The following is a 22,844-nucleotide window of genomic DNA, read 5'->3' on the forward strand; positions in this document are numbered from 1 at the left end:
TTAATGTCTTTTCGGGTCAAAACGCTGATTGTTTTTTTGGAGTCTATTATCATTAATTCCATAGGATTTAAAAAACACTTACTTCACTTTTAATTCACTGTTCCCCATTATAGGGCACCAAATGCATTAGTGCAAGTGGTTTCCCAGCTGTTTCTCATCAGGCAGATGTGTTTGTTTGCATTGTTAAATCATGCCCAAGTGAGCTTCAGTCTGGTCCTGATTTCATTTTTGCAATTAGTTACTGCTGGTGTTGGAGACTTCTGCTCAATAATTGGAACAAGCAGGAAATTAAAGAATTAGATAAACCAGGGAACTATATGGTACATTAGTGCAGTAATCAGATTAATTCACAAAAGGTTTGGCAATTTATGAAGTCTTTTAACAATTGTAAAGAAAAGTGTCTGTATTTAAAAACAATGATCACCAATTGGCACACAGAGACAGACTAAACTACGGCATGCAGTTAGTATCACGACTTATCACGTCTTTTTGTCTTTGAATGTACTGAAAAGAGGTTACATATGGGAAGCATTTATGCATTTTTTATGTAAATAAGATGATAAAATAAGGATAAAAAAGTTTATTTAAATGAGGCATGGTCTAAAAAACATTGATCCAAGCTAACATTTTTGATTACAGCATATTTTAAAAACAAGTAAAAATAAAGGCCTGCATAGATTGAGTATCCGTGGCATACCGAATGGTTAAAAATATTAATATATTACTGTAATTATGGATACCAATGTGTACAATAGTAAAGTGACAGAACTGCCTTTAAAGGGATAGTTCATTCCAAAACTAACATTTTGTCATAACGTCCCTCGATTTGTTCCAAACCTGTATGCTTTCTTGAACACAAAAGAAGATATTTTGAAGAAGGTCAGAAACTGAACCCCATTGACTTTTATAGTATTATTTTGTTCATGGAAGTCACCAACATTCTTCCAAATATCTTCTTTGTGTTCAGCAGAAGAAAGAAATTCAGGTTTGGAATAATCTGAGAGTGAGTAACTGATGACTGAATTTTCATTTTTGGGTGAACTATCGCTTTAACATATCACACTCTAAAAATGCTGGGTCAAAAATGGACAAACCCAACCATTGGGTTCAATTTTTATTATACATTTTTAACCCAACATTTGGGTTTGTCCGAATTTGACCCAAAATTGGGTTAAAACAACCCAGCATTTTTAGCAGATGCTTTTATCCAAAGCAAATCTGTATTTTATCATACAAGACCCAACAATACCACGAAAACTAGCCTACCTGTTATCTTTGGTTTACCAAATATGTGTCCCGAAGCTTCAACACTTTGTAGCCTAGGCTGTACAGAAAAGAATAGGGATATGGCGCATGTGTTTAAAAACTAAATGTAGCCTAATTAAATAAATTTATTTTGACCTATTCATGCTTGCTATTCATAATAACAACACTTTTGGGCATCATAATGTGATGGGTGTCACTTCATCCCACTTCTTAAAGTCTCTGTATTTCCTGCTGCAAGAGAATGAGATCTCAGTGTCTCGTGCGAGAGGTAAACATCTCCTCCCCCGCAACACTGGCTGCAGAACCACATCTCCAGTGTGTGTGGAGCTAGCAGGGAGAAAATGGAGCTTGATTGAATGTGAGAGCAGGCGGAAGAAAGACAAGCAGCGGCAGAGGGAGGGCGTTTGCTCTCAGTGAGCAGCACAGCTCGGCTGCTGCAGTCAGGGCATCAATTTTATATAGGCGTTGAGTGCAGTGCCAGTGTGTTCGCTAGCATCAGAGCGGAGGCTTCGGCTTCCCCTCTCTCTGCCAGCCTCTTTACTCGCGTCTCGCTCGGACACAGAGTGATGGGGGGCGATACGAGCTGTCTCTATAGGCATGTCCGATTCTAGCGCAGCACTGCTCAGCTGCAAGGTAGGGATAGTTTGCTTTCTCTCTCCCTCACTTGCACTTTATCTCTGCCACTCTCTCTCTCTCTCTCGCTCTCGCTCACTGATTTTCTCTCTCGCGCTCCCTCTCTATTACATTTTCACTCCATGTGATTTTGTAATCAATCAGTGCTGCTTTGGTGACGTGAATGAATTTTGCATGCATTCTGCCTGGGTCATAGTCTATTAATATCCTCATGCAAGCCTTTTTTATGAATAAATTATTCTCAGTCGAGATGGAGCCTTAGCTTTTCGACCAGCATGCAGACTCATCAAATGCATTCAGCTGCATTAAATGTTTAATTGAGAACATGGCTGTATTCTCTTTAACTCTCTCCTTTCTTTCTGTGGGTGGGTGTGCTTTTAAATTGTATTGCAAGCAGGTGATATGTCGTTTTGAAAGGCAGAAATGGCCATTCCAGGGGCTTCATCACGGTAGCCTAATATTTTTTATTAACTAGGGTCAGAATTATCCAGTTTTAAGGTGAAATATTGCACTGAAAGGTGACAAAAATGCCAGGTTTTTACTTAAATGTATCATATTTAATCTATTATAAATGTATTTACATAAACTTATGTAGTTTAATTTTTCTGTTTTTGCTTTTATCATTTCAGAATTTTATTCCATAATATAATATTTTTGGTCTTTATAGGTTTATTCACTTGACATAAATTCGTGGCATTCTGTGTGTTTTATATTCAAAAAGGGAAAAACTTTTTTTAATTCACCTAAATAAATCCCTTAATATCAATTCCAATGGGCAAATATGTGTAATAAAATAATAATAAAGTCAATTTAGTTCAGCCTTTTTTCCTGATACTGATTATAGACTGATAACATAAAGCAAAAATGCACTGTTGTTGCATGTAGTTGATTCTTCTGTGATCCCTGTTCTCATCACAATCAGGATCTGTCCTGCATCATCTCTACGTTGCAGCAGGCGTACAGGAGACTTGGAATCAGATTCTGACAATATGAATGAAAATAGGGCATGAAACTGTTTGAAGTATAGAAGAATGAATGACTGTTATCTAACAAACCTTGTGGACAAGGGGAGGTTCATTGATTTTCACCCCCTGTTGACTGTGTTCTGCTATTGCACACACAACAAGTTGTGTTAAACGTTAAACGCAGAGCTGCCATCATTTATGTTCACATGTATCTGCGGTTGAAAGAAAATGCAAAACACAATGCCTTTAAAAATCTGGGATTGAAAATGTTCTTTAAACCTAAATTAATTGTACATTATGATGTCATGTAAAATGATTACATTAATCACGTCAAAGCCTTTGTACAAAAAGGCTGAAGCTCATCATGTTTTACACAAAATTGTGGAGTTCATGCAGCTCGAGTGTTGCGGTCATTAAAGCAAAAGGAAGTTCTGAGTGTTTGGCATGGCAATGGATTTACAATGTTGATATGTTTGGTTTTGGTGGTATAGATCTGCTGCTCTGCTGTTGGCTATTGCTTCTGCTGCAGAGCAAGTTTGAGACTTGCTACAATACACAACACACTGCTGTGAGCAAGTAAGACATGTTGCTTCTATACAATATAGCATACATTAAAATTGAATTACCCATAGCAGATATATACAGGTGGAGTTGGGGAAGGTGGAGGGTTTCTGAATGCTACAACTACTACAGCAAATGCTGACCAAGTATTTGAAGGTTGAATTTGAGCATGCAGTGAGCTCATTGTCTACTGATACAACAGGAACCAATCAGCTGCGCCCTAGAATTATGTGATCGCAAGCAGATTAAGTCAAGGACCAATCGGCCTGCGCCATCTAGAGTTTCATGACAGAACTTTATATAAACATTCAGAAATTCAAAATAATTTTTCAATTAACATTTTGGTAACACTTTACTTAAAGGTTTAGTTCACCTCAAATGGAAATTTCCTGATAATTTATTTACCCCAATGCCATCCAAGACGTTCATGTCTTTCTTCTTTTAATCTTTTTGAGGAAAACATTTCAGGACTTTTCTCCACACAATGGACTTCAACGGTAACCAAATTGTTGAAGTCCAAATCAATGCAGTTTCAAAGGGCTTTTGAAGTGCTTCAAAGGGCTCTGCACGATCCCAGCTGAGGAACAGGTTGGCCATTTTTATAAAAAAAATAAAAATGTATATACTTTTTAAATAAAATTGTTCATCTTGTGCTGGTCTGCGACGCGCCAGGCATTACATAATCACGTTAGAAAGGTCATGCTGGACATAGGCGTAAGAACCGTCCCATTGTTTACAAGCGTGGTGATGGAGGATCGTTCAAATTTGATTGTATGTTTAATGACATATTTATGATTTTTATGTCAGTTTATTGTTTAAAATGGTCCTTTCGTGTGCGTATCCTGGATGTTTAAAACAATGGGGCGGTACGTCCAGCATGACCTTTCCAACATGATTACGTAATGCTTGGCACGTCGCAGACCAGCACAAGACGAAAAATTGGGGTTGAAAAGTATATATATTTTTATATAGATTTTTTTTTTTAATAAAAGGGCCCTATTCCTCAGCTGGGATCGTGCAAAGCCCTTTGAAGCACTTCAAATTAAGCCATTTGAAACTGCATTGATTTGGACTTCAACAATTTGGTTACCGTTTAAGTCCATTATGTGGAGGAAAACTCTGAAATGTTTTCCTCAAAAAAAACGTAATTTCTTTTCCACTAAAGAAAGAAAGACATGAACATCTTGGATGGCATTGGGGTGAGTAAAATATCAGGAAACTTTCATTTTGAGGTGAACTAATCCTTTGAAGCCTTTACATATAATGCATTATAAAAGTTTTTTAATGCATGGATTATAAAAGTATTTTAATGCATTAATTATACCTTGTAACGCACATTATAATGCATTGTATGGTCTCATGAATAATTGTAACCACAGTTATTATACATTATAATACACATGCATTAACATATATAATGCATTAAAACAGATGACAAACAAGCAATGTAACAAGGAATCTGCAAATATTTGAATGCATTTTAACTTTTGGTACAATTATTTATGGAAAGATATAATGCATTATAATGTACATTATGTATAATGCATTAAAAAGGTATTCATAAAGGCTTTAAGTATAAAGTGTTAGCCAGCCTTTCACTCGAATTGTTTTGCTGACAATATTATTTGCAATTTAATTAGAACAACTAAAAATAGATGTATTTTTCAAAAGTGCTCTCAGACTTTGGACTCCACTGTCTGTTAAAAATGCAAATGGGTGATGCTTTGTAGCTGATGATACAAATTTGAAAACATTTAGAGAAAGTATTAATAGCTTCATTTCAGCTAAGCATTGCATGCAGCCTTGTCTGGGAATGTCTAATGGATAGGTGTGTGAATAAGGTGTGTTGTGGAAATACTCAGATGATGTTGCTATGCATCATGTCTTTTAAAGGATTACATTATCGATCAAGGTACTGAGTGAAAAATTGCTTAGTGTGTCGGGTCATCTGAAAACAACTCCGAGTTAATGTACGTTTAAACTGTGTGTGTAAGGAACACAAAGTGCATATCACAGCAAGTACACTGACGCTTACTGTTTGCGGGCGAACCCTGCATCACTGTTGATAAAAGTGGCCAAAAAGAAAGAAAATGTGTTTGATATTGTGTGTTGTGCTTCAAAGCCATCATCTATTTTTCTTTTAATATATTTATAAACTGAACACATGAAAGAGATGAATATGGTGTAGTAGATATCATCCAAGAGCTGGTTCAGGATAGCTTTGTGGTAGAGATGCCTCCCATAGCAGGGCTGCCTTTTAATTAACATGTTCCTTTAGACGGGAGGTATATTTTAATCGCACATAAGAATCTTATCTTAGCCGGTGTCTGCTTAATTATGCTTTATCTCTTTCGACGGTAGGTGTCGCAGACACCTGCGCCCTCCGGCTGCCTTTGATATTTAAATCATATCCTCACTGTGTTCTGGATTTTGGAGGGAAAGAGAGCAAGAGAAAGGCTGCTCTGGAGGGGAAATCAGAGGGATGGAGGATTTCAATACTTGTTTAGGGTCAGTGGGTGTTTTGTTTTCGGGGCATTTCTTCTAGGGTCAGAAATGAATGTGGGCTAGGGGCAAAAATTAGGCAAACATGTGGCTGTCGTGGTTAAAAGAGAAATGCAAATGAATAAAAAGTGTTGATTGTGGCGTTACATTTAGATCTGCTTAGGTTGCATCAGATTTCTTTTTTCTTTTTTGCAGCATTGTAACCAACTACACTTTCTGTCGAGCTTATGAATTCATTTATGTATTCTATTATTCAACATAATATTGGTATCATATCGAGAGCAATAATCGCCAATGATGTTTTTGTCATAAGTAGTTTTTATATTTTTTGGTGGCTATTTACAATATGCAATTGTCTTGTAAAAAAAAATGGATGCCAACTTTGAATTAAAACAAAAGCAGTTGGTTAAATGGAATTATTTGACATAAATAGCAACATGTCGGAAGCCTTATGCCCTTTACAAAGATAAAATGCCTCTGGAAGTCAAAAGACAATTCTATGTCTTTCATTAATTCTTTTAGATTTCAATTCAAGGTGCTTTATTGGCATGACAAATATTTTTACATTTAGTTCTGTCAAAGCACTTAATAGAAATTGCTGTCAGATAGAAATACCAAGTTCTGTCGTGAAAGTCCAGCCCTCGGTTTCACAGACAATGCATAAACTTAGTCCCAGACTAAAAATGCATGTTTGAGCTGTTTTAAATGAAAGCAACTTGAACTGACATATCTTAAATACACCACTGACATTGTTTTGTCTCAAGATGCACTTCAGGAAAGTTTTTTTTTTTCTAAGGCATTTTTATAAAAGCTACCTTCATGTTCTAAATGAACTAAGGCCTAATCCTGGCTTAATCTAAGCCCTGTCTGTGAAATCAGGCCTAAATGCAGGGTTGCCAGGTCTGTGCAACAAAAGTAGATCAATGACCAGTCAAAAGTTCCGCAAAAAATTTCTCCATCAGGCGGCCAAATTCTCTAAATTTGTACATTTGGGGGTGTTGGAGAGCTGAAATCATACTTACGGTGGTGGAAACCTACCCGCGGCAACAATTTACGGCCTAAATGGCACAGACTGATGATTCCTTAATACAACCTGATGACATTGACGTCGTTTACTACATGGAACGTGCTGATTGGTTCCTGCAGCCAATGAGCTGGCTGCTCAACATGTAAATAGCTGGGGAGTGTTTACTCCACCCATACACAGTAGATTTGCAACTGATCATTTTGATATATGCCCATGTCTGATGCCACAGCAGCGGATTGGTTTATCTATTGGCTATACCAAGGCCCTGCTGTACTTCTGCGGCATGCAGCAATAATCTACAATATAAATAATCAGCAGCAGCAGCACAGCTATTCCGCCAAGACCAAATACATTAGCATTGTCATTCCCATTATCATGCTAAAATTCTTCCAAGAATTGTCATGATGGAACTGAAAATAAAGCAATAAAAGAAATAATATAAGTGACAAAGATATATAAAGTGAATACAATGAATTTACTAGTACAAGTAAACAAAAGTAATTAAAAAAATGAAATATGAAAGAGCATTTCTCACATTGCACTCTTGTCCTTTTCGCATAGAGTTCAGCTGATTCCTACACTAGTAGACCATCGGATTCCGACCTGTCCCTGGAGGAGGACAAGGAGGCGTCTCGGCGTGAGGCCGAGCGCCAGGCCCACCTCCAGCTCGAGAGAGCCAAGGTTACACAGTCAATTACATCTCCCCTTTAAATAACTTTAACTTCTCTTAGTTTTTTGTTACTTTTCTAATGTTTTCTCCTTTTTGTGTAGACCAAACCCGTGGCATTTGCAGTGAGAACCAATGTCAGCTACTGTGGGGCTCTTGATGAAGACTGCCCGGTTCAGGGTACTGCCATCAACTTTGAAACCAAAGATTTTCTACATATAAAAGAGGTAGGAAGCGATCAATAAACTAAAGTGATCAGTAAGCTGATGTTTCAGTGCTTTATTGAGCACATTGTCTCAAATCCTACAGAAGTATAATAATGACTGGTGGATCGGGAGGCTGGTGAAGGAGGGGGCAGATATTGCCTTCATCCCCAGCCCTGTTAAACTGGAGGCCATGCGGATCAAACAGGAACAGAAAGCAGCTCAGAGGTCTGAACTACAATTTCATTTCATCATATCTACTCATTGAATACTGTATAGAGACCCATTCACACCAAGGACGATAATTATTTAAAAGTTTGTTCATTCTAAACATTAAAGAATAGCCACAATACTCCACACTATAGCTATAACGATAATGGCACAGAAAGACAATATCATTGGAACGATAACAACATTGACAGCCAATCAGAATCCATGCTGCTTTAAAGAGCTTGAGCATTTAAAGCCACAGATGACATAACTGAATCCCGTGTTTATAATAAAACGAATGGAGGATGATAGCATGCATTGGTGTGCCCGCTAAAGAAGCTGACATGGGATTAAAAAACAACACAACATTAAAAGTTAAATAAACAAGAAGTTAATAGTGAGTAGCGTATATTTTAGAAACAATATCGGCAGTTACTTTTGTGTATTTTGCTTTGTTCAAGACAAAGCCAGAAATGACCCTCGCCAACAGTGATGATAATTAGTGCTGGTTCATTTTTGCTATTAAAAAGAAATCTCAACTCATAAGTCCCCCATGGGATTCTGAGTTCAAAGTATGATAGCATACATTCAGCTATCCACATGTCTTATCGTATAATTTCTAAACTGTTCATGTTGTCAACAGGAAAATGGGAGGGAATGCTTCATCTGGGGGCTGGAGGTCTACTCCTCCTTCTGCAGGTGAGAGGTATTTAAATACTTTTACTGTAATGCCAGTACTGTTGAGCCACTCTCATTTGCCCTTAGGGCATACCCTGCTTTTATCTGTCGGCATGATTTAATATTTCGGTAAAAAATTATTTTGCCATTTTGCGCAAAAACAGTTAAATTCTGATTTTCTTGTTTTCAACAAGCCAAACAGAAGCAGAAGCAGGTAGGTGGTTAAAGATTTTCCCTCGATTCCTTAATGCAACAGTCCCTTAAAAAGTGCTATTGCATATTCGCAGTTAGTGTCTGGCCTCTCTGATGATTCACTTTAAGATACTTTAATGCTGTGTTATTGAAACTGGATCCCTTGAGGCTACTCATTAGATGTTGAGAAATGTTAGTTAAGATTCAGAGCATGTGAGTGTGTGTGTGTGTGTGTGTGTGTTGCAGACTGAGCATGTTCCACCCTATGCTGTGGTTCCATCTATGAGGCCTGTTGTTCTGGTTGGCCCCTCACTGAAAGGATATGAGGTAAATTCTGCAGGGTTGAGTTTAATGAGTAAATAAAACTTTGCATATGTTATGTTGCAGTTCCTAATGTGAAACATTTACTAAGAAATCATCACTCAGTCATTTCACAAGTGTGTCTTTTACCTTGTAAATGTGATGACTATATATTAAGTCACAAAAATTGCAATGAAAAGCAAAACAATGTTATTTTAGTATTATTTAGATAACATTATAGTATTTCTAGAATTTTAGAAGTAGATTTTTTTGTTTTGTTTTAATTTTAGTTAGTAATAGAAATAGTCCTAAAGTTAGAGTTTGGCATAAAAAATTGTTTTATATTTAAAATATTTCTATACATCTTTAAAGCATTTTTATTTCAGTTAATTTTATTCATTTTAGTTGTTCAAAATAAACTTATATTTCAAGTTTTTTAAAAGTTTAAGTTATTCATAACTATATATATATATATATATATATATATATAGTTACGAATAACTTAAACTTTTTATTTATCATATCATATATTAGATAAATCAGTCTCTGCATGATGATTTTTGAAATGTCATTTTTGCTCAAATTTAATGTATTAAAATGATTTTCTAAATAATTTTAATACATTAAATTTGAGCAAAAATGACATTTCAAAAATCATCATGCAGAGACTGATTTATCTAATATATGATATGATAAGTCAGTGACACAATGACCTGCACTGTTTGTCACAAATGAAAGAAAAACAGTTAAATAAAAAAAAGATTATAAAAAGATAATGCAGTTTATACTTATATTTACATTAAATATAAGTTATATTTATATACTTATATTTACATAAGTTATATTTATATACTTAAATTTACATTATATTTACATATACTTATTTATATTTATATACTTATATTTACATTAAATAATAGTTTTATTGTTTACATTTAATATAAGAGTTTTGTTGTAATTTTATAAAAATGCAAAAATGAATGAGAAATATTTATGGTCAGTATTTTTATTTATATTTAATAAATAATATATATATATATATATATATATATATATATAAAACATAATTATTATATTCAATAAAATACAGTTTCATTGCCCGTGGAAGGTAATTATGGTGTGTAAATTCTTATCATTCACTTTTGGATCCTGTTATATATGACTGCTCGGGCAGTGTAAGGTATGAGAGGATTCACGAACGTGAAATATTTAAGTCCACAGAGCTCTGGACACATTTGTCAGTCAGCTCTTTAACAGAGACACCAGGGACCTGCTTCTCCTGCTGACTCCACTCTCTATTTCAGGAGTCATTCATTTTTCAACCTGTGTCTAAATAAAACCACATCATCCAAACTATATTAGCTTTTTACATTCTTCACAATCCCCTGTTTAGGACTCCCAGTTATTTTCCCTTTAGATTCATTAGACAACAAAATCACTGGTTACATGTTAACACTATTTATAGCTCAAGACCTGAATTACCTCAGATTGACAGGTTAATTATACAGTACATGAAACGTTTCTGGGGTGTGCATGTTTTCTCACAATCTTCTCTGATACAGGTGACTGATATGATGCAGAAAGCCTTGTTTGACTTCCTGAAACACAGGTTTGATGGGAGGTGAGTGAGTGAGCTAAGCTTAAAGGAACACTTCACCCAAAATTTGAATTTGAAAAAATGGATATAAATGGCTTACTCACCCTCATGTCGTTTAAAACCAATATGACTGACTGAAGAAAAAAGTTATTTTTGTAGCCATTTTAAAAGGTACACTGTTTACCATGTTGCCCTCTAGTGGTTAAAAAACAGACTGCATGCATTTTACAGAAGAGCATTAATTGTTGTGGTTGTGCTTCAGCTGAATATGGTTCTTTCTCTTAACTAAAAAACAAGAGAGAGATTATCCTACTGCTCATAAAACATTCTCTACTAGGCTTACGAGATCTAACCAGAGAAGCTAAGGATCTCAAGCTGACTAGCTGAAGACGTTACACTCTAAAAAATGCTGGGTTGTTTCAACCCAACTTTGGGTCAAACATGGACAAACCCAGCCATTGGGTTCAATTTTAAAATAACCTTTTAACCCAATGTTTGGGTTTGTCTATATCTGATCTAAAATTGGGTTGAAACAGCCCAGCACTTAGAGTGTACTGTATCTCCCGTTAATAGACAAGGTACTTCCAGCGCAACAACAGCTATAATGAAATGACCCTTCACAATAGATAATGCTTTACAATCAACTCTGTTAGAGAGCTACATGGGGCAATTTATCTGTTCAATAAAATACCTTACTCACCTGTTGAGTAATATAAACGTCATCTCTGTGTCACCTTTACAACAGTTCAAATCCCTCAGTTCTCACTATCTCCGAAAAGCCAAGCCAATGTTGATTTTCATTTTACTATGAGCTCTGTCATGAGCTTTTACTACTATCATTTTACTATGAGCTCTGAGAACGGGTGATTGGAGGTTCAGTACTTAGTGTGTTCCATGTCAAGTTTTTTCACTCATTGTGACTGCCACGCCATACACTGTCAAAAAATATTGTTGGTTTAACTTAAAAAATTAAGTAACCTGGTTGCCTTAAAATTTTAAGTTGATTGAACTGGAAAAAGTGAGTTAAAACAATGAAGGAGATTGATTTAATCATCAGAAACTCATAATAATAAGTTATCTGAACTAAGTTGATTTGACAAAAGAAAAAATGTTGTGATAAATCTTCAAAACATTTTTTACAGTGTACACATCAAAGTAGCTAGAGCAAGAATGAGCATACGGGCGAGTGACGCATGTACGCAATTTCCCACAAAAACCATCCACTCAGGTATAAAATATAAACACTTATAATAGGCTTACCGAGCCCGTTCTCATCCCAAGGCGTCATATACGACGCTTCTAAGCGTAAACATCCAACGCACGTGGCACCCTTTAGCGGCCTACTAGTGGTGCCACAGTGCGTTGGATGTTTCCGCTTTTGCAAAAGTGTCGTATATGACGCCTTGGGATGAGAATGCGTTGGCTTACCATAGTGAATCAGGGTAAGACAAAACCCACTTTTTGGAAGAGGAATTGATGATGTATTGAATAAGTTACATAGTGTGCCTTTAAATACATGTCAGTGAATGGGGACTGGGGCTGTGAAGCTTCAAAATATCAAAAAAACACCATAAAGTATCATAAAAGTGGTCCTGTGTGCTATATTACGCGTCTTCTGAATGTTTTTCTATTTTTTTGGCAGGATTTCTATCACACGGGTGACTGCAGATCTGTCTCTGGCTAAAAGGCCTAATATCAATAAGAAAGCTATCATGGAGAGGTCGAACACTCGCTCCAGTCTGGGTGAGTGACAAACATACAGGGGTAAAGCTAAATAGTACATAAATATAATGAGTGATAAAGTATTTTTGAGTATAGAGGATCTTATTTGTTGTTTCATTATTAATGTAGTTCCTATATTCTCATGTCTCTCTCTCTCTCTCTCTCTCTCTCTCTCTCTCTCAGCGGAGGTGGAGAGTGAGATTGAGAGAATATTTGAGCTGGCTAAAAGTCTGCAGTTGGTGATCTTGGATGCTGATACTATCAACCATCCCGCACAGCTTCTCAAGACCTCTCTAGCTCCCATCATTGTCTATGTGAAAGTGTCCTCTCCAAAGGTGCAACAATATTTAACGGGTCAATAAATCAGAACCCAAGTGCATTTTATTTACAGACTGATCAAACATAAAGGGCAGGGCAGGCCAGGGGTTACATTGGTTCAATTAAACAGTGAACCAATAACATCATGACACATCAGACAAAGGAACACATGGCAGGATCACATGACTATAACAGGGAATGACATGACAACAGGTGCTTTTAATGCTTGTTTAATGTGCTTTTAAGTTTTTTTTCCTGTCCCAGACTTGGACTTAAAATATGAAGAATCCATAATAAAAATGCAAATTATTACTTTTAATAATTCAATTATCATAAAACTATGATCATGAGTAAATAATACTGTTATGATTTATTATTATTTGAAAATTGAAAATGATTTATATAATTTAAGACCCATTTTCTCCCTCTATCAATTTCACCATAACCAGCAATTTGGCCCCTATATTATTTAGATATTATTATTATTATTATTAATCACTCAAAATTATCAAACAAAATACATAGAATTGGGATTAAAGTTACATTTGCAGTTTCAAAAAAAAAGAAAAATCTCTGAACATTGATACTAGCCTAATTAATTTTGTGTTTGAAAAGTGTGCCCACAGGGTTAAAAGTTATATAATTCCCTGAAGCATTGCTCCCACTTTGTCCCTCATTTTCTGTCACTCCTTCTACCTCAGGTTCTTCAAAGACTCATTAAGTCCAGAGGGAAATCTCAAAGCAAACATCTCAACGTGCAATTGATGGCTGGAGATAAACTAGCACAGTGCCCTCCAGTGAGTCCCAGTACTGCACATACATCCAGCTCCTGTTAACAGACATTAAACCCGAGCAACAAATGAACAGATGCAATATCCTGCACTTTTACATACTGTTTATCCTCATTAGGAAATGTTTGATGTTATACTGGATGAGAATCAGTTAGAGGATGCCTGTGAACATCTGGCCGAATATTTAGATATATACTGGCGTGCCACTCATCTGCCAGGCGCCGCCCCCCTGAACCCTCTACTGGAGCAAAATGTAGTTACACCCCCCTCAGCTAACTCTAGCCAACAGGTGAGTGTTTAAATGTTAACTGCATGGACTTCACTTGCTCGATTGATCTTAAACACTCTCTCATTCTCTATCTACAGTTCTCAGAGACACAGGAGCTAATTGAATGAGTACTTCCACAAATAAGCGTGAGTGTTGGATCGATTTTCATCCGTTAAGATCAGTACCGTTAATGTGTATTTCCTGGTCAGGGTTTATTTTGCATGCATTATCTTTTTTATTGTTAAAATTATAATATTAACCCTGAAACCGTATTCTGGACAAATGTGGGCAAAATAGTTTGCCTCCTGAACACACAAACTTTTTTGACTCAATTCTACAATGTTAAGTGGGTGAAAAAAACTCCTTAATCTTGTATTTGGGTCAAAAATGGGCACCCATAGAAATGAATGGGAAAAACTGTAATTTAGAGCATTCTAAAATAAGCCAAAATAAGACTCAAGGTGACAGCAAAGTCACTTCATCTTTAGGTTTTAGCTCTAAGGAATGATATTTTAATGTAGTTAAAAAATAATAAATAAAACTACATAACAATTAATTTACATAGAAATAATTTACATAGAAAATATGGTACTTTTTGAAGTAAATAAATTTAAAAATACCCCCAAAATAAAAAAAATAAAAAAAATACCATAAATGGATAGACAAAACTTTATCGAATACAGTGATATAATATTTATAATAAATAAACATTAGGATCACACCTGAGTCCTCTGTGCCCACATTTGTCCACAATTACAGGATTAAGGGCTATAAAGTGAATACGGTTTGAGGGCTACTAATAACAACAATACAACAGCATGTTTATGTTTGAAAAATATTTAAAATAATGTCTTACATACATCAGACTAATAAATGGCGATTTCATTTAGAAATTTTCTGTTTTTATTTTATTGATTTTTTTTTTAACTACTTTTTATCATATCTCGGTAATCTACCCTATATTTGGACACTTTCACTAGCATAATAGATTAATGTAAATTCTACAATGGCATCTGAAACCAGTTTTATTTTAGAATTATTTATTCTACTGTTCTTGTGTTCATTATTATTTTTAATTAGCTTTTATTTTTATATTTTTTATTTTAAAGTACATCATTTTGTCATTTTTATTAGCTTTTTTATGAATATTTCTATATAATTTGTTTTAGTACGTTAACTTTTTTCAATTAGTTGTGATGCAACATTTCTATTTGTTTTGTTTTTAAAATGTATTTATAATGTAATTTTACCTAACAAAAACTCATTTGAATTGTTTTCATTTATTTAATGATTAACTGAAACACTTTGACGAGATGACCACTAGGTGTCAGTAATTACAACGGCCCTATTGCACAACAAACAAAAACATTGGTGCACTATTAAATAACAAGTGACAGTAGGCTTGTCACCAGGGTGTTTATAACCATAATGATCCCTTTCTCCACTGCTCTCTGACTGTTATAGAGTGACACAGAACATTCCAGAAAGACCCCCAGAATATTCCTCAAAGGCCAGCCACTCACTGCCCCAGAATGAGACGGGGCTCAGAGCAACTCCCCCCCCCACCCCTGATGAGAAAGAGGAGGAGCGGAGGGATGGAGAATGAGATGAGGGCCAGAGGAGAAGTGGACCAATCCCAGCCTCACTGGCGGTGACAGCACACACCCTTCGGTGCACTAACGCATGTGTCGTCCTTTACATCTCAGGACCACTGCTGCAGGCCTTCAGCCAACACACACACACACTGGCTGGTATACACACATTCAACTGGTCTGAACGTCCCTGCAGAGACCCACGCTGAGATCAAAAGCGGTTTTCCCTAAAACCCCTGGGTGATGCCGTCTGTCCGCCAGGTTCTGCCAGCCTGACTCTTATCTCCGGGGTGAGGCTGGCACTGGCATCAGAGCATCCGTACCATGCCCTAACAAAGAAGAGCACCCCGTGTCACAACTGCCAGTCAGCTCACCACGTCTCCACCTCCTGCATCGCTTTTGATTTGTTTTTTAAAGGTTTATCAAGACCGTAGCTTTTGCCCAGTTCACTTCATTTAAATGATTAGCTCATAATTAATAACCCAATAAGCTTTATGTAGCACAACTCTCAAATTACAGTTGGGACTATTTGTAACTGAAAAAGTTCTCCTGTTCTCCTTTTCTTGTGTCCTTTTTACTGCATCTACTGGGAATCTTTAGTTTTATATCAACCGAGGTAAATCCACTAGTAACTCATCAGTATTTACAACCACACTGCACGAATATCAGATCAATGAAAAGCAGACCACATGAATGTTTGTACATCTTTTGCTCAGATCTCAGTATTGCATTAAACATCATAAAACAGTATTATTTACTTTGTGGTTCTCTTCTGATGGGACAACAGCTGATTTAAAAAAAAGCTAAATTATATAAATAGTATGGAGCCCATGACATGCAGGGGGGAAGGGGATATATTGTGGCCACAAATTAAGAATTCCTTCTCTCGTTTTATCAAATTGTGGCCATTTTATTTTTTGTAGTAAATCGTGGCCACACATTAGGAATTTGTTTCCATGACTTATTACAAGTAAATCGTGGCCACGATACTAATTTGTTTAACTAAAAAAAGGGAACAAATCAGTACAATGTGGTTATGATTTAGTAAAATGATGGAACAAATTATGTCGTGCACACTATTTACTTACATTCTCTAGGACACATTTCTCAATATGTGGTCATTTTTTCAAAACTAACCAACTTTAAGCTTGGAACACAAGATAATTAACTTCACATTCAAAATGCACTAAAACACTCTCAAATCAACACTAACACTTGCAAAGCTTTAACCAATAAACTCACTTTGTCACTCATAAAACACTAACAACCGTTAGCATTGTACTGTTTATAATTCACGGCAGTACGTTACTTAGTCCATGTTTACATTACAGTTCAAAATTATTCCTAAGTTTTCCCTTTGTTTGGATGGTAATGAAATTGAAAGGCGAACATGTGTAGGTATAATCGAATTACTTTGAAAGTTTTTCATTTTTTTAGATTCAGAATATATTTCAATATGGAATTACTGTAGAAATATAGCAATTTTCTTTTATTTATTTTTGAATTAGTAAAACATGCTGACATATTAGTAAGTTATGGGAATGAATAGTTAAATTGTGGCCTTGATAAAAAATATTTTATTTCCTCCCTGTCATGTGCGGGGCTCTGTAATACTGCAACTAACTATTTAATCATGCATAATTAGAATGACACAATAATTAGGCTTTTTAACTTTTAAAAAGAGGACATTACTAATCAAAACTATATGGCTTTTTGGTACAAAGTAAATTTGGATTAATACCAACCTGGATGTGTTGGCTGACATGCTCTCGTCCTTGAAACAATGAACAAACTAAGCAAAGTAAAAGAAAATTTCACTATTATTTGTAATGAAGTGAAACATGGTTTATTATGCTGCAATGTGCTTTTGAGTTATTCACTATTTATTTTGATGATTTAATTATTATTGTATTATTTATTTTTTAATTATAATTTGATTCGTATTAATATTTTATTTTGTATTCGTATTTGTTTTATCACTGTACATAATCGTACCATTGTTCCAACAGCAAAAGTAAGACACTAGAAGTCCTGAATGATATTTTTTTTTTATCTTTACCATCAACACTTATATGCATGATAAGTGATGATCTTGCTGACATATCTGATTCTGAAATTAAGTTTTGCTTGCTACTGTTCTTCCATGCAATAACCAAGACATTACCAATTTTAAATCACACATAACAGAATGACTTATGTCTTAATTTGCAAGACAATCTCTTAACTAAATGTTCACTAATTTTACTCTTTGCATACACGCAGATGCAATCCCATTGTACAATGAAGCGCCTAATCATGACTATGCATGACAAACGATCAGACATTTGTAGGAATACACTGCACTGTAAACTGAATGGGAAGATGCAATGGGCATAGAAATGTATAAACCGTCACAAACCATCCGCTTGAGTATACAGATTGCACATTAAAATTCATTGCCCTCATCTGTATATAAATGCACAAACAAATGACTTTCTGTTAGTTTAAGATGTACAATATTATTTGCATATATCGAACAAAAATGTTATTTGGGACCATGTTGAATCTTCTGTCAATTTGTGAATCACTGAATATGAAAAGCAACAAGCAAGAGGCTTTAAAGCACAATGAGCTCTTCCCAATCAAAAATGTGATTGATATCCTTCCAGGTGAATTTTGTACATAGTCAAAAACTATGTCTTTGGGTCTCCAAAGTATATTTTCAAGGCTAATTGTTTATTTTATTAGATATTATGTTGTTCTCTATCACAATTTACTGTATGCAACACCAGAGGAAGGTGAAACTTGGCTTGTACTAATAAAGGTCTATCAAAGAATAAAGGGAAATCAATATGAATGCACTATTTTGTTTTTGAGGTTTTCTTTTGGTTTACAATGCAATAAAAGCACTATGTAAGTGTGTAAACCCTCTTCCAGTTGAAACCTTATCGTATTGTACTAATGTGACTAAGTTCATGGCCGAAAAAGGAAAAGAACTGCTGAGCAAAAGTATTGTGTGCTCTGGGGAAGAAAAAATGATTAAAAATGAAATTAAAAGAATGGTCTCTGGTTTCTGTCACTTGTGCATGTATTGTTAATACATAATGTCTTTTTAAAATAAACATTTTAGTATAAGAATACTTTAGACTTGCTAAATTTACTTTATCTTGTGGTGTGACATTATTTTAAGTCAGTTAATGAGGTTATAAAAGCCGCGTGCAAAATTATAATTAGAAAAGAATTATAGATTCTGTTATAAAATAGTTTTAGATTAAGTGTATATTATGTCTTACCCGGCATGTCAAACATTTCACAAGTTTATATCAACTAACCAGCTACATGTAAAATGGTTGAGGAATCTCAAACATAAATTCAATATTTCCTCTAGAGGTCAGTGCAGGAGCAATAGTGCAGTCAGAATGAAAGGAAAATGTAAAAAAATATTTTCATGATTTGTAATCACAACATTTTTTCTTTTGTCAAATTCACTTAAATAATTTATGTACTTCAGATAACATATTATTTTGAGTTTCTGGTGATTAAATCAATCTCCATCATTGTATTAACTCAATTTTTCCATTTCAATGAACTTAAAAGTTTAAGGCAAGCAGGTTACTTATTTTTTTAAGTTAAACCAACAAATCTTTTTTACAATGTGTCTAAATGCAAAAACACTTCGTCTTTCTGTTTTTTTCTACAGATTTACATCTTTTAAATGTGAAACTGCAATAGTTACTTGAAGGAGGATTTCTACCTGATCTGAGCCTTAAAAACATTTGTTTGTTTTTATTTTTATTTTATTTGACATATAACCTCAAATTCATCAGGTTATTCAGGTGATATTAAAATATTGACTTCAATGAAAGTTAATTTTAAGCAGTGAGCATATTTTAAGTCACCAGCTAATCTGTTATTCTGTTTACAATGCAGTGCACGCATTTAGCAATGAGGTCACATTTTGTCAAATATTAGACATACCCAAAATTTGGGAAAACTTGGGGTCAGACTAAGTCAAACACTCAGATTTATGCTTGAACATGGGTGGAAACGAAGAGCATTTACTGTAGATGCTTGTTACTGCCGCAAACTAACAGCAGCGAATTGCATTTACTGCAGGGGTGTCCAAACCCTGTCCTGCAGAGTTTAGCTACATGCCTCAACATTAGCTGGTTCAGGTGTGTTTCCATTTGGGTTGGAGCTAAATTTTGCAGGTTCCCAAGAACGGGAACTTTGAATTTCCCAAGAATTTTGCAGGCCCTCCAGGAGCAGGTTTGGACACCCCTGGCCGAATGTGCTAGATTTGCAGTTCAAAGTATGTCCGGCTTGTTTGTAATTGTGTTTACTACAAGCACCGTGAAGCAGACACACCATACCTCCACACTTTTCCTGCACTGCTGAGTGGGTCACCCTGGAACAGGAACTCATTAACACATGCTAATTAGCTGCCTGCTGGGCCTCTGTCTGCTGCAAGTGGGCGGTTGTGGGTCAGGGGTGTTGTTAGAGTCTCTCTCTCTCTCTCTCTCTCAGTTGGATTTCTAGAAGCAAGAAGAGCTGATTACTGCTGTGGCTTGATATGCTCTCAGTATCACGTTCCCTGTCATCAGAGGATAACAGGCCTATAACAAATCTCAAAGAAAGATTTGGCTATAATGAGAGAGCTGGAGAAAAAGAGATGGTGGTCCTGATCGACTGACCGGAACGTAAAGTTCGACAGAGAGCAATTGCCCTGATCTACTTGACCTCATCGCTGTATTCATCAGATCCACACATGCTGCAGAACAAATGGGCTTTGCCATTTCCATATGCTACTTTTCTTCATTTCTGTATGCTCCATTTCCCTCCTGAGAGGCTGACACTGAAAATGCTTTCATTTTTATCTGCAAATGACACAGCCATCTGTCACACATGAGGGTTTATCTTTATCTCTGGCACGGTAAACAAATGCTAAACGTCCATCTACGCAAGTTACATGCATGAAACGACACAAAAATACAACATTAAACATCTCCATAATTAATAACTTCCCAGCAATATTGCTGTGTCTTTATTGCTTTAGTGCATGCAATATATAGTTGTCCCTGGAAGTGAATAAAAAAATAACTATGTAAATGAATATAGAACATTTTTACAGATCTTTCTAATGAATTAAACAAATTGTGAAATTTGTGGATAGTTTGGTCAACACATGTCTAAAACCTTCATAACATATCTTTCATCATGCAGTTTAGATATAATAAAAGTTTCCCAAAAGAGTGGGTTGTCGGAAATGTGTTTCTGGAGTCTTGACAAAGGGAATATGTCAAATGCACTGAAATATTTAAATAATTGAGGTCATCTCAGAAGGAAATTAGGAGATTCACAGATCATTAAAGGTTAGAGTGGTTTAGGAGGAAGGACGAGAATGTGTGAACAGTCCTATTGTCCTCATGTCTGTGGCTGTTGATGCTGAATGAAAACAAGTTAATTGATTACTTTAGACACAATGAACATGTCAGAATATGCAGGAAATCTGGAAAAATTGGCAAAGGGCCTATACTTTGCATGTCAAAGCATTGAAGAAGTAATGGGACCACGAGCATAATAAAAGTGAAAACTATTCTGACCCGGTATGTTAATTTTATGCACGAATTTATATAAGCATCTTGTGTGTGTAATTTGGTCAACAGACTTCTAAAACACTTTATGGGGTTTTCATAAAATATCTTCCATTAGTCATGTCAAGTCACCTTTATTTATATAGCACTTTTTACAATATAGGTTGTATCAAAGCAGCTCCACAGTGATAACATGAAAATAACACAACAAAGTTTGTTTCTAGAAGAAAATTGTGTCATCGTCCACCAGAAGTAAGACAGATCAATTATATTGTTGAATATTAAATGTCCTCAATTAAGCAAGCCAAAAGCAAAGGCGACAGTGGCAAGGAACCAAAACTCCATCAGGTGACAGATTGGAGAAAAAATCCTTTGGAGAACCCAGGCTCAGCCGGTGGCCAGTTCTCCTCTGGCCAACAATCGAACAGTGTGTGATTGATTCAGGCAGCATTACAGTTAGATTGGATCAGACCATTCACAATATTACTCCGTTCCATCTGGTTGGAGGTCGGAGTCATCACGTCTAGTCGGTATGGAGACCAGTTTGTTGAGGTGTCCATGAGGCCTTCAGGGGGCTGATGAGGCTGGCACTTCAGGAAAACGTTGTGGTCATGTCCAGGCGCAGGTTCACCGTCTGATCAGGATTTGGACCGGATCGGGCTGACCTCAGTAAACGGAAAGACTAACAATAGCGTAGATGCCATTCTTCTTAATGAGTACATCGGATGTTTATAGGAAGTGTCCTCGGTTCCAGCTGACCTAATCGCAGCCTAATTATTTAACTGATTTGAATAATAGAAATGTACAATGTTCTATGTGAATGCCAGGTAAAAGAGATTGTCTAGATTTAAACAAGTAAAAATGAGATTAGTGCACTAGTCAGTAGAATGATGTTTCTGAACAAAGGGCAGCTATAAAGTACATATTTAAATCTTAAAATATACTGTATATGCATGTATGTTGCATATAGAAATTATTATGCATCATGCATAATGTATGTTATTATTAGGGCTGTGCAAAAATTAATTGTGATTAATCGCATACAAAATAAAGGTCTGTGTTTACATAATATATTTGTGTGTGCTGTATATAATTATTTTGTATAAATAAATACCTATGCATGCATGTATATATTTAAGAATTATTTGCGCTTAAATTCTGTATATATATAAAAATACATAATCTATATTATATAAATATAAATATTGTATATATGAATAACACATTTTCTTAAATATATACATGCATGTGTGTGTATTTATATATACAAAATAATTATATACAGCACACACAAATATATTATGTAAACACAGACTTTTATTTTGGATGCGATTAATCGCAATTAATTTTTGCACAGCCCTAGTTATTATTTAACTTTAATTTTGAAAATATTCCACATATTACAATATTTCACATCTTACATAATTATCTTAAATAGATGCCATGTGACCATAAAACTCTGAGGTTAAACAAAGGTAGGAACCCAACTACAACCTTCTGACACCTTATTCCTCTATCTCCTACAGCAGATTGTGTTGTGACACACTGGGCTGTTGATTATTCAGCTCCACCTGCTTTCCTGTGCTTTGTGCCCTGCTGTTACAGCAGGGGAATTCTTCTCATACATACTTCATGTGGTCTCCACCCCTGCTGCGGATACTACAAGCCTCATCTATGATACCTCTAACTGGTTCAATATCGGTTGAAAGGCATAATAAAAAAAAAAGAGTACAATGGCTTCCATTCAAAATGAAGACAAAATATTTTAATGCCACCACA

The 22,844-nt window shown here is 35.5% G+C and overlaps 1 protein-coding gene across 1 annotated transcript; it reads left to right on the top strand.

Moving 5' to 3' along the window:
- Positions 1-1,532: 1,532 nt before the first annotated feature.
- cacnb3b (calcium voltage-gated channel auxiliary subunit beta 3b) lies at positions 1,533-18,531 on the top strand. Its single transcript, XM_039653106.2, has 14 exons — positions 1,533-1,899; positions 7,516-7,635; positions 7,726-7,848; positions 7,931-8,052; positions 8,678-8,733; positions 8,907-8,926; positions 9,151-9,231; positions 10,767-10,825; positions 12,444-12,544; positions 12,707-12,858; positions 13,543-13,638; positions 13,751-13,921; positions 13,999-14,046; positions 15,365-18,531. Exons 1-13 carry the CDS (start codon positions 1,864-1,866, stop codon positions 14,026-14,028), a joined length of 1,167 nt encoding a protein of 388 aa, XP_039509040.1. The 5' UTR covers positions 1,533-1,863; the 3' UTR covers positions 14,029-14,046; positions 15,365-18,531.
- The last annotated feature ends 4,313 nt before the right edge of the window (positions 18,532-22,844 follow it).

The sequence above is a fragment of the Pimephales promelas genome, chromosome 20 (assembly GCF_988280905.1).
Source record: "Pimephales promelas chromosome 20, fPimPro1.hap1.1, whole genome shotgun sequence".
Taxonomy (NCBI): Eukaryota; Metazoa; Chordata; class Actinopteri; order Cypriniformes; family Leuciscidae; genus Pimephales; species Pimephales promelas.

Coding starts and splice junctions, on each gene's coding strand:
- cacnb3b (XM_039653106.2), top strand. CDS start 1,864: ATGTCCGATTCTAGCGCAGCACTGCTCAGCTGCAAG. Junction 8,734..8,906: donor GTCTACTCCTCCTTCTGCAG/GTGAGAGGTATT, acceptor GTTTTCAACAAG/CCAAACAGAAGCAGAAGCAG. Junction 13,639..13,750: donor AACTAGCACAGTGCCCTCCA/GTGAGTCCCAGT, acceptor TATCCTCATTAG/GAAATGTTTGATGTTATACT.